Source organism: Natator depressus, chromosome 24 (assembly GCF_965152275.1).
Source record: "Natator depressus isolate rNatDep1 chromosome 24, rNatDep2.hap1, whole genome shotgun sequence".
NCBI lineage: Eukaryota > Metazoa > Chordata > Testudines > Cheloniidae > Natator > Natator depressus.
In genome coordinates, this window is record NC_134257.1 from 9529347 (window position 1) to 9542315 (window position 12969).

At 51.1% G+C, this 12969-nt stretch overlaps 1 protein-coding gene across 1 annotated transcript; it reads left to right on the forward strand.

The window, feature by feature from the left end:
* Positions 1-8219: 8219 nt before the first annotated feature.
* Positions 8220-12711, forward strand: LOC141977444 (SLAM family member 9-like). The gene is made up of 4 exons (XM_074938941.1): positions 8220-8277; positions 9265-9627; positions 11948-12215; positions 12576-12711. The coding sequence occupies exons 1-4, from the start codon at positions 8220-8222 to the stop codon at positions 12709-12711; spliced, it is 825 nt and encodes a 274-aa protein (XP_074795042.1).
* The last annotated feature ends 258 nt before the right edge of the window (positions 12712-12969 follow it).

Consider the following 12969-nt stretch of genomic DNA (forward strand, 5'->3'; position numbering starts at 1 on the left):
CTCATTTACAAAACTTTTCTTAAACATTACATGAATATATTGTCTCATACTATAGAATTAGAATTTATAATCACTATTCCATGATGAGATATCTTTGAGCTATAATGTATCTTAATTAAAACTATGTTTAGATAAAATGTTTTTTTGAGGAAAAAACCTATCAAAAAATCCGATTTAAATTAAAAAAATCATTGATTTTTATCCACCCTGGTTTCATTGCCAGTGAGGAAGATAAGTTCCCAGGCACCGTGTAGCTGGAGTTGGTTATCTTGTTTCCTGTGCTCGGCACAGGTTGACTCTCTTCCTGTGATAATGTTTCTTACTGGTTATCGGGGGATCGTCCTCCTATGCCCCCTCGGTGCTGGGGAAGGGTGGGAAGGAATTCCAACCCACGCTGTACTTTGGAAGTCCAAGGTTCAGCCTTGTAAGACAGCTGGCCTCCTGTGACAAATGTAGGAATCATTGGTAATATCTTTGTGAACTCTCTTGTGGCCCTGTACCCACCCCCCTCGGCATCGCTATCCCTTGTGGGGAAAGAATTCATGTTCTCCCTGGGACATGGGAGATCAGGACTAGAAGGTTGAGATACCAAGGCACAAGGGCTGTCTGTGCTAAAATCAACACCTTTGAATGGGAGCCACACTGAGTGAACGTTAACTCCTAGAGTAAGCTACTTCCCCCACCTACCCACTTCTCTGCGGGGAAGTACAGCGAAAAGCCCCGTGCTGCAGAACAAAGTTAAGAGGTGGCGGAGTGTTAAGGTTACTGCTGGGATTGGGAACACACACAAGGGACAAGAAGAGACTACTTGTATTCAGCAGAACATCGATCTCAGGCCACGTGGCTCTCTCCAATATGAGCTCTCTCTCAAGATTACCTCTCTGCCGCTAACCTAAAGACTTCCAGATGTTGTATTCCAGGTGACTAATAAATGTCCCCTTGCTGTGACACGGCTGCCTGGCGTCCCTGCAAATACTCGCTGAAGTTGCATCACTGCCTAAAGATGTAAAGTCTGTCTCAGGAGTCTGACTTTGGCAGGACTCACTGCAGGGAGCTCCGGAGAGAACCAGGGTTCGCTGGAGCTGTTGAGGCTGCAGGGCTACCCTTGTGGAGCAGCGTGGGCCCATAGGGTCCAGCCCACGAAAGGGGTGACTTCTAGGAGACTGCTTCAAGGCTGGGGCGTAGCCTGGACCCTGTGAATCTGAGACAACCCCCAACCTCTCCTGCACTCCCGAGGTCACTTCCTCTTCCCTACGGCCCCTGCTCCCACGGGATGACCCTGGAGCACAGCTGAGCTTTCAGCAGCTTTGCACAAACCTGGTTTCTGGATTCTCTCCCTTCAAGGCGGAAAACTAAAGGTCGCAGGGGCTGGCAAACGACAATCCCCTGATGCTCTGCTTTGAGTAGAGCCCGAAAACTCCTTCAGGGGGGAAGCCCTGGCTGTGAAACTGGTCTAATGCCTTTACCGCTGACCTCCTCTCCTTTATAATTACTCCAGGCAAGAGACTAGCTGATCCAGGGTTCTGTCCATTCAGCCTTGCCTCCCAGCCTGGAGCCCCAGTGCTTTCAACCGAACCCCTGGCTGTTGCTCCTGAGGAGCAGCAGACCCCATCCCCATGTAAATAGATCTGTCCTGGTTTACAACGCCCAGTGCGCGCGCTTGGGGTTTGCCCCTCAATCTTTGGCCCTCTGCCCTGGCCGGAGGCAGATGGACAATCTGGAGCTGATTCAGGGGAGAGCAATGGGGAGGGTCAGTGGGCTGGAGGGAGGAAAGATTAAAAGAGCTAAATCTGGAGGGAATGCTCATGTGACAACTGAGACAGGAACACCGTGGGAGCCTGCAAAGATCTGACAGGCCCTGAGCGCCATGGAGGGAAAGGCGTTATTAGCATGACCAACTGAGAGTCCCTGGAACAATGGGAATGTGCCAAGGAAGGGCATGTCCAGGCTGAGTCTCAGGGGAGCTGGCCTGGTGGGTTGATGTACCATCTGGGGAAACCATCTCCCAAGGGGCGGTGTCAGAGCCCCATCCCAAAGGACTTTATTGCCACATGGAGACCTGCTGCAGGGAGTGGCAGGCAGGAAGGGGTGGGGAGATCGGGCATATAACCTGTGTCCTGCTGCAGGGGAGAACAGAGAATCATAGTAATGTTGGGCTGGAAGGAACCTAGTCCAGCTGCCTATGCGAGGCAGGACCATGTAAACCTAAATCAGCCCTGCCAGGGGGTTGTCCAACCTGTTCTTAAAAACCTCCAATGGCAGGGATTTCATAGCCTCCCTTGGAAGGCTCTTCCAGAGCTTAACTACCCTGAGAGTATGTCTACACTATGGAATAAGGTCGAATTTATAGAAGTCGGTTTTTTAGAAATCGGTTTTATATATTCGAGTGTGTGTGTCCCCACAGAAAATGCTCTAAGTGCATTAAGTGCATTAACTCGGCGGAGTGCTTCCACAGTACCGAGGCTAGAGTTGACTTCCGGAGCGTTGCACTGTGGGTAGCTATCCCACAGTTCCCGCAGTCTCCGCTGCCCATTGGAATTCTGGGTTGAGATCCCAATGCCTGATGGGGCTAAAACATTGTCGCGGGTGGTTCTGGGTACATATCGTCAGTCCCCCCTTCCCTCCCTCCCTCCGTGAAAGCAAGGGCAGACAATCGTTTTGCGCCTTTTTTCCTGAGTTACCTGTGCGGACGCCATACCACCGCAAGCATGGAGCCCGCTCAGGTAACCGTCACCGTATGTCTCCTGGGTGCTGGCAGACGCGGTACTGCATTGCTACACAGTAGCAGCAACCCATTGCCTTGTGGCAGCAGACGGTACAATACGACTGGTAGCCGTCCTCGTCATGTCCAAGGTGCTCCTGGCCGCGTTGGCTGGGAGCGCCTGGGCAGACATGGGCGCAGGGACTAAAGTTGGAGTGACTTGACCAGGTCATTGTCTTTAGTCCTACAGTCAGTCCTATTGAACCGTCTTATGGTGAGCAGGCAGGCAATATGGATTGCTAGCAGTCCTATTGTACCGTCTTCTGCCGAGCAGCCATGAGATGTGGATGGCATGCAGTCCTTCTGCACCGTCTGCTACCAGCCAAAGATGTAAAAGATAGATGGAGTGGATCAAAACAAGAAATAGACCAGATTTGTTTTGTACTCATTTGCCTCCTCCCCCGTCTAGGGGACTCATTCCTCTAGGTCACACTGCAGTCACTCACAGAGAAGGTGCAGCGAGGTAAATCTAGCCATGTATCAATCAGAGGCCAGGCTAACCTCCTTGTTCCAATAAGAATAATAACTTAGGTGCACCATTTCTTATTGGAACCCTCCGTGAAGTCCTGCCTGAAATACTCCTTGATGTAAAGCCACCCCCTTTGTTGATTTTAGCTCCCTGAAGCCAACCCTGTAAGCCGTGTCGTCAGTCGCCCCTCCCTCCATCAGAGCAACGGCAGACAATCATTCCGCGCCTTTTTTCTGTGCGGACGCCATACCAAGGCAAGCATGGAGGCCGCTCAGCTCACTTTGGCAATTAGGAGCACATTAAACACCACACGCATTATCCAGCAGTATATGCAGCACCAGAACCTGGCAAAGTGATACCGGGCGAGGAGGCGACGTCAGCGCGGTCACGTGAGTGATCAGGACATGGACACAGATTTCTCTGAAAGCATGGGCCCTGCCAATGCATGCATCATGGTGCTAATGGGGCAGGTTCATGCTGTGGAACGCCGATTCTGGGCTCAGGAAACAAGCACAGACTGGTGGGACCGCATAGTGTTGCAGGTCTGGGACGATTCCCAGTGGCTGCGAAACTTTCGCATGCGTAAGGGCACTTTCATGGAACTTTGTGACTTGCTCTCCCCTGCCCTGAAGCGCATGAATACCAAGATGAGAGCAGCCCTCACAGTTGAGAAGTGAGTGGCAATAGCCCTGTGGAAGCTTGCAACGCCAGACAGCTACCAGTCAGTTGGGAATCAATTTGGAGTGGGCAAATCTAGTGTTGGGGCTGCTGTGATGCAAGTAGCCCACGCAATCAAAGATCTGCTGATATCAAGGGTAGTGACCCTGGGAAATGTGCAGGTCATAGTGGATGGCTTTGCTGCAATGGGATTCCCTAACTGTGGTGGGGCCATAGACGGAACCCATATCCCTATCTTGGCACCGGAGCACCAAGCCGGCGAGTACATAAACCGCAAGGGGTACTTTTCAATAGTGCTGCAAGCTCTGGTGGATCACAAGGGACGTTTCACCAACATCAACGTGGGATGGCCGGGAAAGGTACATGACGCTCGCATCTTCAGGAACTCTGGTCTGTTTCAAAAGCTGCAAGAAGGGACTTTATTCCCAGACCAGAAAATAACTGTTGGTGATGTTGAAATGCCTATATGTATCCTTGGGGACCCAGCCTACCCCTTAATGCCATGGCTCATGAAGCCGTACACAGGCAGCCTGGACAGTAGTCAGGAGCTGTTCAACTACAGGCTGAGCAAGTGCAGAATGGTGGTAGAATGTGCATCTGGACGTTTAAAGGCGCACTGGCGCAGTTTACTGACTCGCTTAGACCTCAGCGAAACCAATATTCCCACTGTTATTACTGCTTGCTGTGTGCTCCACAATATCTGTGAGAGTAAAGGGGAGACGTTTATGGCGGGGTGGGAGGTTGAGGCAAATCGCCTGGCTGCTGGTTACGCGCAGCCAGACACCAGGGCGGTTAGAAGAGCACAGGAGGGTGCGGTACGCATCAGAGAGGCTTTGAAAACCAGTTTCATGACTGGCCAGGCTACGGTGTGAAAGTTCTGTTTGTTTCTCCTTGATGAAACCCCCCGCCCCTTGGTTCACTCTACTTCCCTGTAAGCTAACCACCCTCTCCTCCTCCCTTCGATCACCGCTTGCAGAGGCAATAAAGTCATTGTTGCTTCACATTCATGCATTCTTTATTCATTCATCACACAAATAGGGGGATGACTACCAAGGTAGCCCAGGAGGGGTGGTGGAGGAGGGAAGGAAAATGCCACACAGCACTTTAAAAGTTTACAACTTTAAAACCTATTGAATGCCAGCCTTCTGTTGCTTGGGCAATCCTCTGGGGTGGAGTGGCTGGGTGGACGGAGGCCCCCCACCGCGTTCTTGGGCGTCTGGGTGTGGAGGCTATGGAACTTGGGGAGGAGGGCGGTTGGTTACACAGGGGCTGTAGCGGGGGTCTGTGCTCCAGCTGCCTTTGCTGCAGCTCAACCATACACTGGAGCATACTGGTTTGATCCTTCAGCAGCCTCAGCATTGAATCCTGCCTCCTCTCATCACGCTGCCGCCACCTTTCAGCTTCAGCCCTCTCTTCAGCCCGCAACTTACTCTCTTCAGCCCGCCACCTCTTCTCCCGGTCATTTTGTGCTTTCCTGCACTCTGACATTATTTGCCTCCACGCATTCGTCTGTGCTCTGTCAGTGTGGGAGGACAGCATGAGCTCGGAGAACATTTCATCTCGAGTGCGTTTTTTTTTTCTTTCTAATCTTCACTAGCCTCTGGGAAGGAGAAGATCCTGTGATCATTGAAACACATGCAGCTGGTGGAGAAAAAAAAAAGGGACAGCGGCATTTAAAAAGACACATTTTATAAAACAGTGGCTACACTCTTTCAGGGTAAACCTTGCTGTTAACATTACATACATAGCACATGTGCTTTTGTTACAAGGTCGCATTTTGCCTCCCCCCACCGCGTGGCTACCCCCTCAACCCTCCCCCCTCCCTGTGGCTAACAGCGGGGAACATTTCTGTTCAGCCGCAGGCAAACAGCCCAGCAGGAATGGGCTCCTCTGAGTGTGCCCTGAAGAAAAGCACCCTATTTCAACCAGGTGACCATGGATTATATCTCACTCTCCTGAGGATAACACAGAGAGATAAAGAACGGATGTTGTTTGAACGCCAGCAAACATACACTGCAATGCTTTGTTGTACAATGATTCCCGAGTACATGTTACTGGCCTGGAGTGGTAAAGTGTCCTACCATGAAGGACGCAATAAGTCTGCCCTCCCCAGAAACCTTTTGCAAAGGCTTTGGGAGTATATCCAGGAGAGCTGCGAATGCCAGGGCAAATTAATCCTTTCACATGCTTGCTTTTAAACCGTGTATAGTATTTTAAAAGGTACACTCACCGGAGGTCCCTTCTCCGCCTGCTGGGTCCAGGAGGCAGCCTTGGGTGGGTTCGGGGGGTACTGGCTCCAGGTCCAGGGTGAGAAACAGTTCCTGGCTGTCGGGAAAACCGGTTTCTCCGCTTGCTTGCTGTGAGCTATCTACAACCTCATCATCATCATCATCATCTTCTTCGTCCCCAAAACCTGCTTCCGTATTGCCTCCATCTCCATTGAAGGAGTCAAACAACATGGCTGGGGTAGTGGTGGCTGAACCCCCTAAAATGGCATGCAGCTCATCATAGAAGCTGCATGTTTGGGGCTCTGACCCGGAGCGGCCGTTCACCTCTCTGGTTTTCTGGTAGGCTTGCCTCAGCTCCTTCAGTTTCACGCGGCACTGCTTCGGGTCCCTGTTATGGCCTCTGTCCTTCATGCCCTGGGAGATTTTGACAAAGGTTTTGGCATTTCGAAAACTGGAACGGAGTTCTGATAGCACGGATTCCTCTCCCCATACAGCGATCAGATCCCGTACCTCCCGTTCGGTCCATGCTGGAGCTCTTTTGCGATTCTGGGACTCCATCATGGTCACCTCTGCTGATGAGCTCTGCATGGTCACCTGCAGCTTGCCACGCTGGCCAAACAGGAAATGAGATTCAAAAGTTCGCGGTTCTTTTCCTGTCTACCTGGCCAGTGCATCTGAGTTGAGAGTGCTGTCCAGAGCGGTCAAAATAGAGCACTCTGGGATAGCTCCCGGAGGCCAATACCGTCGAATTGTGTCCACAGTACCCCAAATTCGACCCGGCAAGGCCGATTTAAGCGCTAATCCACTTGTCAGGGGTGGAGTAAGGAAATCGATTTTAAGAGCCCTTTAAGTCGAAATAAAGGGCTTCATCGTGTGGACGGGTGCAGGTTTACATCGATTTAATGCTGCTAAATTCGACCTAAAGTCCTAGTGTAGACCAGGGCTTAGAGTTAGTCCTAATATCTAACCTAAATCTCCCTTGGTGCAGATGAAGTGCATTACTTCTTGTCCTACCTCTAGTGGACATGCAGGACAATTGATCCCCATCCTCTTTATAACAGCCCTTAATGTACTTGAAGACTGTTACTAGGTCCTCCCTCAGTCTTCCTTTCTCAAGACTGAACATGCCCAGTTTCTTTAACCTTTCCTCACAGGTCAGGTTTTCAAAACCTTTATCGCTTTTGCTGCTCACCTCTGGACTCTCTGCAATTTGTCCAGCTCTTTCCTAAAGTGCGGTGCACAGAATCGGACACACTACTCCTGCTGAGGCCTCGTCAGTGCCAAGTAGCGTGGGACAATTACCTTCTGTGTCTTACATATGGCACTCTTCATACACCCCAGAGTGATATTAGCCTTTTTCACAACTGCATCACATTATTGTTCTATATTCAATTTTTGATCCACTATCATCGCTAGAGCCTTTTCACCAGTAATCCCACCTAGCCATTTGTTCCCCATTTTTGTAGTTGTGTATTTGATTTTTCCTTCCTAAATTAAGTACTTTGCACTTGTCTTTATTGAATTTCATCTTGTTGAATTCAGACCAGTTCTCCAATTTGTCAAGGTCATTCTGAACTCTAATTCTGTCCTACAAAATGCTTGCAACTGTTCCCAGCTTGGTGTCATCTGCAAATTTTATAAGCGTATTCTCCATTCCATTACCCAAGTAATTAATGAAAATATTGAATAGTACCCAGACCACGGACTGACCCCTGTGAGACCCCCACTAAATACTGCCTCCCTGTTTGATGGCAAACCATTGATAACTACTCTTTGAATATGGTTTTTCAACCAGTTGTGCACCCACATTCTAGTAATCTAATCTAGACCATATTTCCCTAGTTTGCTTATGCAGATGTCATGTTGGACTGTCAAGAGCCTTACTTAAATCAAGATATGACGGGAAGGAAGCTTCGAAGCTGCTGACGTTCGATTTATTCTCGCACAGCCCTCACTGCTCAGTGGGGCGATCCCAGAATCCCTGTCATCCAGACCCAGATGCTCAGATCACCTCAGTCTCTGACTGATTGGCTGGGGCACCTGCCCTTCAACTGCTCACTGCTCTGCAGCCCACCCTGCACCAATGGCGGGAGCTCCCTGTGCCTTCCTTCTCTTCTTGCTTATGGTTTCCCAGCCCAGAGGTAAGTGACGCAGGGCCATATCCACCCTGTGGGGCCCATCAGTCTTGGGGGAGTTACATCAAGGGGATGGGGACATTATTTCCAAAGTCAACTCCGGTTAATAGCAAGAAAGAGAAGCACAGAAGCTCCCATTGTTAGCTGGTCTGAAGTCATAAGAACGGCCATACTGAGTCAGACCAATGGTCCATCTAGCCCAGTATCTTGTCTTCTGACAGTGGCAACGGCCAGGAACTTTAGAGGGTATGAGCAGAACAGGCAATCGTCGAGTAATCCATCTCTGAGATCCAGCCTGCGCTGGAGGGAAAATGGGGTGTGTCTCCGATGGCTGGGCATAGAGAGGAACAGGCTGCAGCTCAGATGGCTGGGTGCACAAGACTCTGGTCACAGTTAGCGTATTTCATGAAGCCTAGGGGAAGAAGGAGAGAACGCAGGTCTGGGAGCCAGCCAGGAGGGCTGTGCTGCGAGACGTGCTGCCTCTCTGAAGCCCTGACACCCCTGCACGGGCAGCAGGGAGTATGGGGCAGGTGCGAAGCAGCATGAAACCTTCAGCCTGGACTCATGGCCACTGAATCCAGCTGCTCCTATTCCTGGCTCTGCCAGTGACTCATTGTGCCCCTTCCCGCCGGCTTCCATTTCCTTCTCTGCTAAACAGAGATACAAGCTCGGGGCTGGCTCTTTGGAGCTTCTGCTGTCCAGTATGGTGACTCAATGCCACTGAATACCATGAATCCCTGTGCAGGGGGCACAGGAGGGGGAATTGTAAAGGGCTGGGACTGTAATTCTCTGCTGCACAGTGGGGCTGTGAGACCCAAATCACTCCTGTGAGTGAAAAACTCCAGCCTGGGCCATGCTAGAGAAGGGCTGGGGCTTATTACCATTGTACAGAAAGCCCCCTTCAAGTGACAGGGCTGGGAAACCAGGGCTGGAAGGGAGTGGGGGGACAGAACTTGGTCAGTTTCCTCAAGTCTCCTTTGTCTTCTGTGTTAGATGCAAGTCCGTTCACAGTATCTTGTCTCCCAGTGTCAATGAACGGAATTCTGGGAGAATCTGTCATTTTCCCTCTCCTCAATCCTGGAGCCTTCCAAAGCATCACCTGGCACGGCCCCTCCCCTGCCAATGCTGAAGCCTATGCGTCACATAGGCCTTTAGCAGTTATCACTCCAGGGGCCCCTGGAGCGCTGCCCCACGTTTCGATGGAGGACGAGAGATATCGAGGGAGAGCAAGACTCCACAACCAGAGCTATTCGCTGGAGATCAGCAACCTGATGCTGGCAGACGTTGGCATGTACAGCTGGGAGACAGCAACTGCAGATAGCAATATCTTCTATAGCTATGACCTGCACATTCACAGTGAGTGTGTGGAGGTGGAGGGGGGATTTGTGCTTAAAATAGACCCCAGCTCTGCAGAAACCTTGTAATGCTGTTTCAGCACTGGTCAGCATCAAAGATGGCTGGGCTGGGCTGGGCTTGCAGGTGGCATAAAATTTGTATAGATTCCAAGACCAGAAGGAACCATTGTGATCCTTTAGTCTGACCTCCTGGATAACCTGCCCCAAAAGGATTTGCATTTTAACCAGAGGAGATCTTTTAGGAAAACATCCAATCTTGATTTAAAAATTGCCAGTGATTTTCTGACAGTATCACCAGGCCCAAATATTCAAAAATCAAAGTCAGGACCCCAAGATCATGAGATTATGTTAAAAATAATAAATGTTGGAGTGGAGGGTTAGTTGCCTTCTGGCTTTGGGGCCTTTAGGGTCTCACTTGCTTCAGGCTACCAAGCTTTGCCCTGCAGCTATGAAAGCTACAGACTTATTTCTTTTTTAAATGAAAGCTGAGATCCTCCTGCACTAGGAGGATGAAAAAAAACAACACTAAAAATCATAAGACTTGCTATAACGTCACAAGAGTTGGCAACTGGGCCCCAGAAATTTAGTTTGGGTACAGCAGAGCAAGGTCAGCTCTTATAGAAAGTGGCCCAGTGCAAAGGACCAGGGTGTAGGTGGTCTGACCTAGTGGTCACAGCTGGGCTAGTGCCCACAGGTTCAAGGATATCCATGAAGTGGTAATCAGCAAGCAGGGATCAGAGTAAATGCTGAAGCTGGGCTTCGTAGGCAAGAGTCAGAGTCAGGCTAGGGTCAGAGAGTAGAGATCAGAGATAGTTACCAAACTTGAATCAGGAGGTGAGGGTCAGGTCGGGTCAGGCCAGGGTCAGAGATCAGAAAGCAAGGTGAGGTGTGACATCACAGCAGGCCAGAAATTTATGTAGGTGCCCAGATAACTTCCTAGTCCACCCTCAGTTTAAATAGTGAGCCTGCACCAATCAGAAGGCTGCAGGGTGCTGTCACTCTAGTCCCTTCGGGTGGTACTTCCTGCAGCGCTTGATCTCCCTAGTGCGCCTTGGAAATGACTCTCTACCGCCTCCCAGTGGCAATGTAGCTGTCCTGGGCTCTGCAGAGCTGGGTTCTAGTCCCACAAATCCTTACAAATCCAGGCTCTGTAATGCCCTCACAGAGCAGAGAGTTGTTATGACTGGGTGCCATATGGAGCGTTGCCTCTTGGGCCTGAGCGGGTTGCCAACATCCATGGCTGTTTCTGCTAGGAGGAGAAATCAACACTCCAAGGGAGGGGTACTCTGGTGCCATCTTGCTTATTTACAAAGAACGTCCATAGAGTCATATCTCCCTGGCTGTAGTAGAAATACAGAAGAGCAGGTAGCTCAGAACCCCCACATCTGCCCCTCCAGTGGGCTCCGTGCCCAAGAAGCCCCATATCTCTGTTCCCTCTCAGAGTTGTCACACTCACTCCTCCTCCTCGCTTTGTGCAGCTCAGGCTGCTACACTTAAAAGATTTGCTGACATACTTGTGTCAGTCATGAGTGTGAAAAATCCTTCTCCTAACTGCCATAGCATTGCCGGCAAAAGGTTTCGTGTTGACGCTTTTATGCCAGCAAATAGGTCCTGTTGCTGGAATAGTTTATGTCATCGGGTGAGCTAGTATAAGCTAAGGAACTCTTGCTGATATAAGCCACTTCTCTGCTAGGAGAGTTGGCTGGCGTGCCTCTTCCGATATAGCCTTGGTGGCAAAGTCTTTCTTGAGTAGATAGTGCGTAAAACACACTCCACCTGCTACCAGTCTCCTAGTCCCTGCATCTACAAGCAGAGAAACCCCTCAGCCCACTCAGCTTAGCTCTGACCTTCCTTGGGCATTCCCTCTGTTGTTTGTAGCAGAGGTTTTTGATATAAAGGGACTGGGTGGCTCCTTCTGTGGAGCCTGAAATAGGATGTTTGGCCTCCACTGGTTTTAAGGGGATCTGTGATTGTAGATCAGACACGCCCCCCATGGCAGCTATTTGCACCTTTCAGAGCATTATGAAAATCTCACCTCAAAACGCAGGCGGATAATGATTTTTTTCTTACTTTTTAACACTGAAAGTCCTACAGAATCAGGGTCTGCCACTGGAGGGGGGCTCAGCTAACCTCTGGGAGGCTGGCATTGTTCTCACCTGTGGGAATCAGTCTCTAAGTGGGAGGCCATTAACCCTCGGGTTTCAGCACTCCCCACCACTGTAGCCTCTGGCTGTCGCAGGGAGGGACCTGCAGTCGGTTCTATCCACAGCAGCCTCTGTACAATGTTATTTTGTATTTCCCACCCCCAACCTGGGCCCCAGAGCAACTGTCGGAGCCGGAGATCAGAATCCAGTCTATGATGGCTGGGAACGGCACCTGCAATGTGACCTTCACCTGCAGCGCCGGGGAGGGGAACAAGACCATCAAATACATCTGGACACGCTCAGCAGGGGCCCCTGTTTTCTCCATTGAGGAATCTGTGCTGGTCCAGCACAGACTGGGAGATGAGGACTCGCCCGTCACCTGCACGGCCATGAATCCCATTAGCAACAGCTCAGCCAGCGCCTCCCCCAAGGCGGCCTGTGAAGGTGACACTCGCTCCATCCCTCCCCCTTGAGCGCATGCTGCACGGAACGGCCTGTGCAGGGCTGGCTCTTATATATACACACTGCTGCTCTGGCTGGGTTCTAGGGCACAGGGAGCACCACTGGAGGGCTTGCAGGCTTTTTAAAGGGCTACTCCCCAATTCCTACACCCCATCCTGGTGCTAGGCAGGAAGATCTATGGCTGGGGGTACTGAGCATTGTGCTGCATCCGGCCCAACGGGAACAGCTGGGCATCTGCGTCCCATCCCCATCCAGGCTCTTCGGAGTTGGAGCTCCCAGCACCTGGTGCGGATATGGGTTTTCCAGACTGAGGAAATCTCCTAACCATTGATTTATTCCAGGTTCCCACCCTGCCCCAGGCCATGTCACTGCCCTACTGCCATGCCAAGGGGATCCTTGTGCTGGGGGTGCTGGGAACCCTGCTGGCTGGGATCCTCACAGTGAACGTCCTTGCCGCGTGGGAGCAGAGACAGCACTGAGAGGAGAGGAGCTTCCACTGTGGCGCTGAATCCATCCTGACACTTCCCACACTGCCAGACAGGGGGATGTGGCAGAGGGGTTGGCTGTGGCTCCCAAAGGGTTAATACGTCCTGAGCGGGCAAAAGAGCAGCAGCTGCCTACACAGGGCTGAGGACTCTGAGCCCAACATGACTCCCTGACCCGTGCCCTGCTGCTGTGGGGCGTGGGCTGGGGAGTGACTCCAGGTGGGAGGGCGTGAATTTCTGGGGGATGCCTGC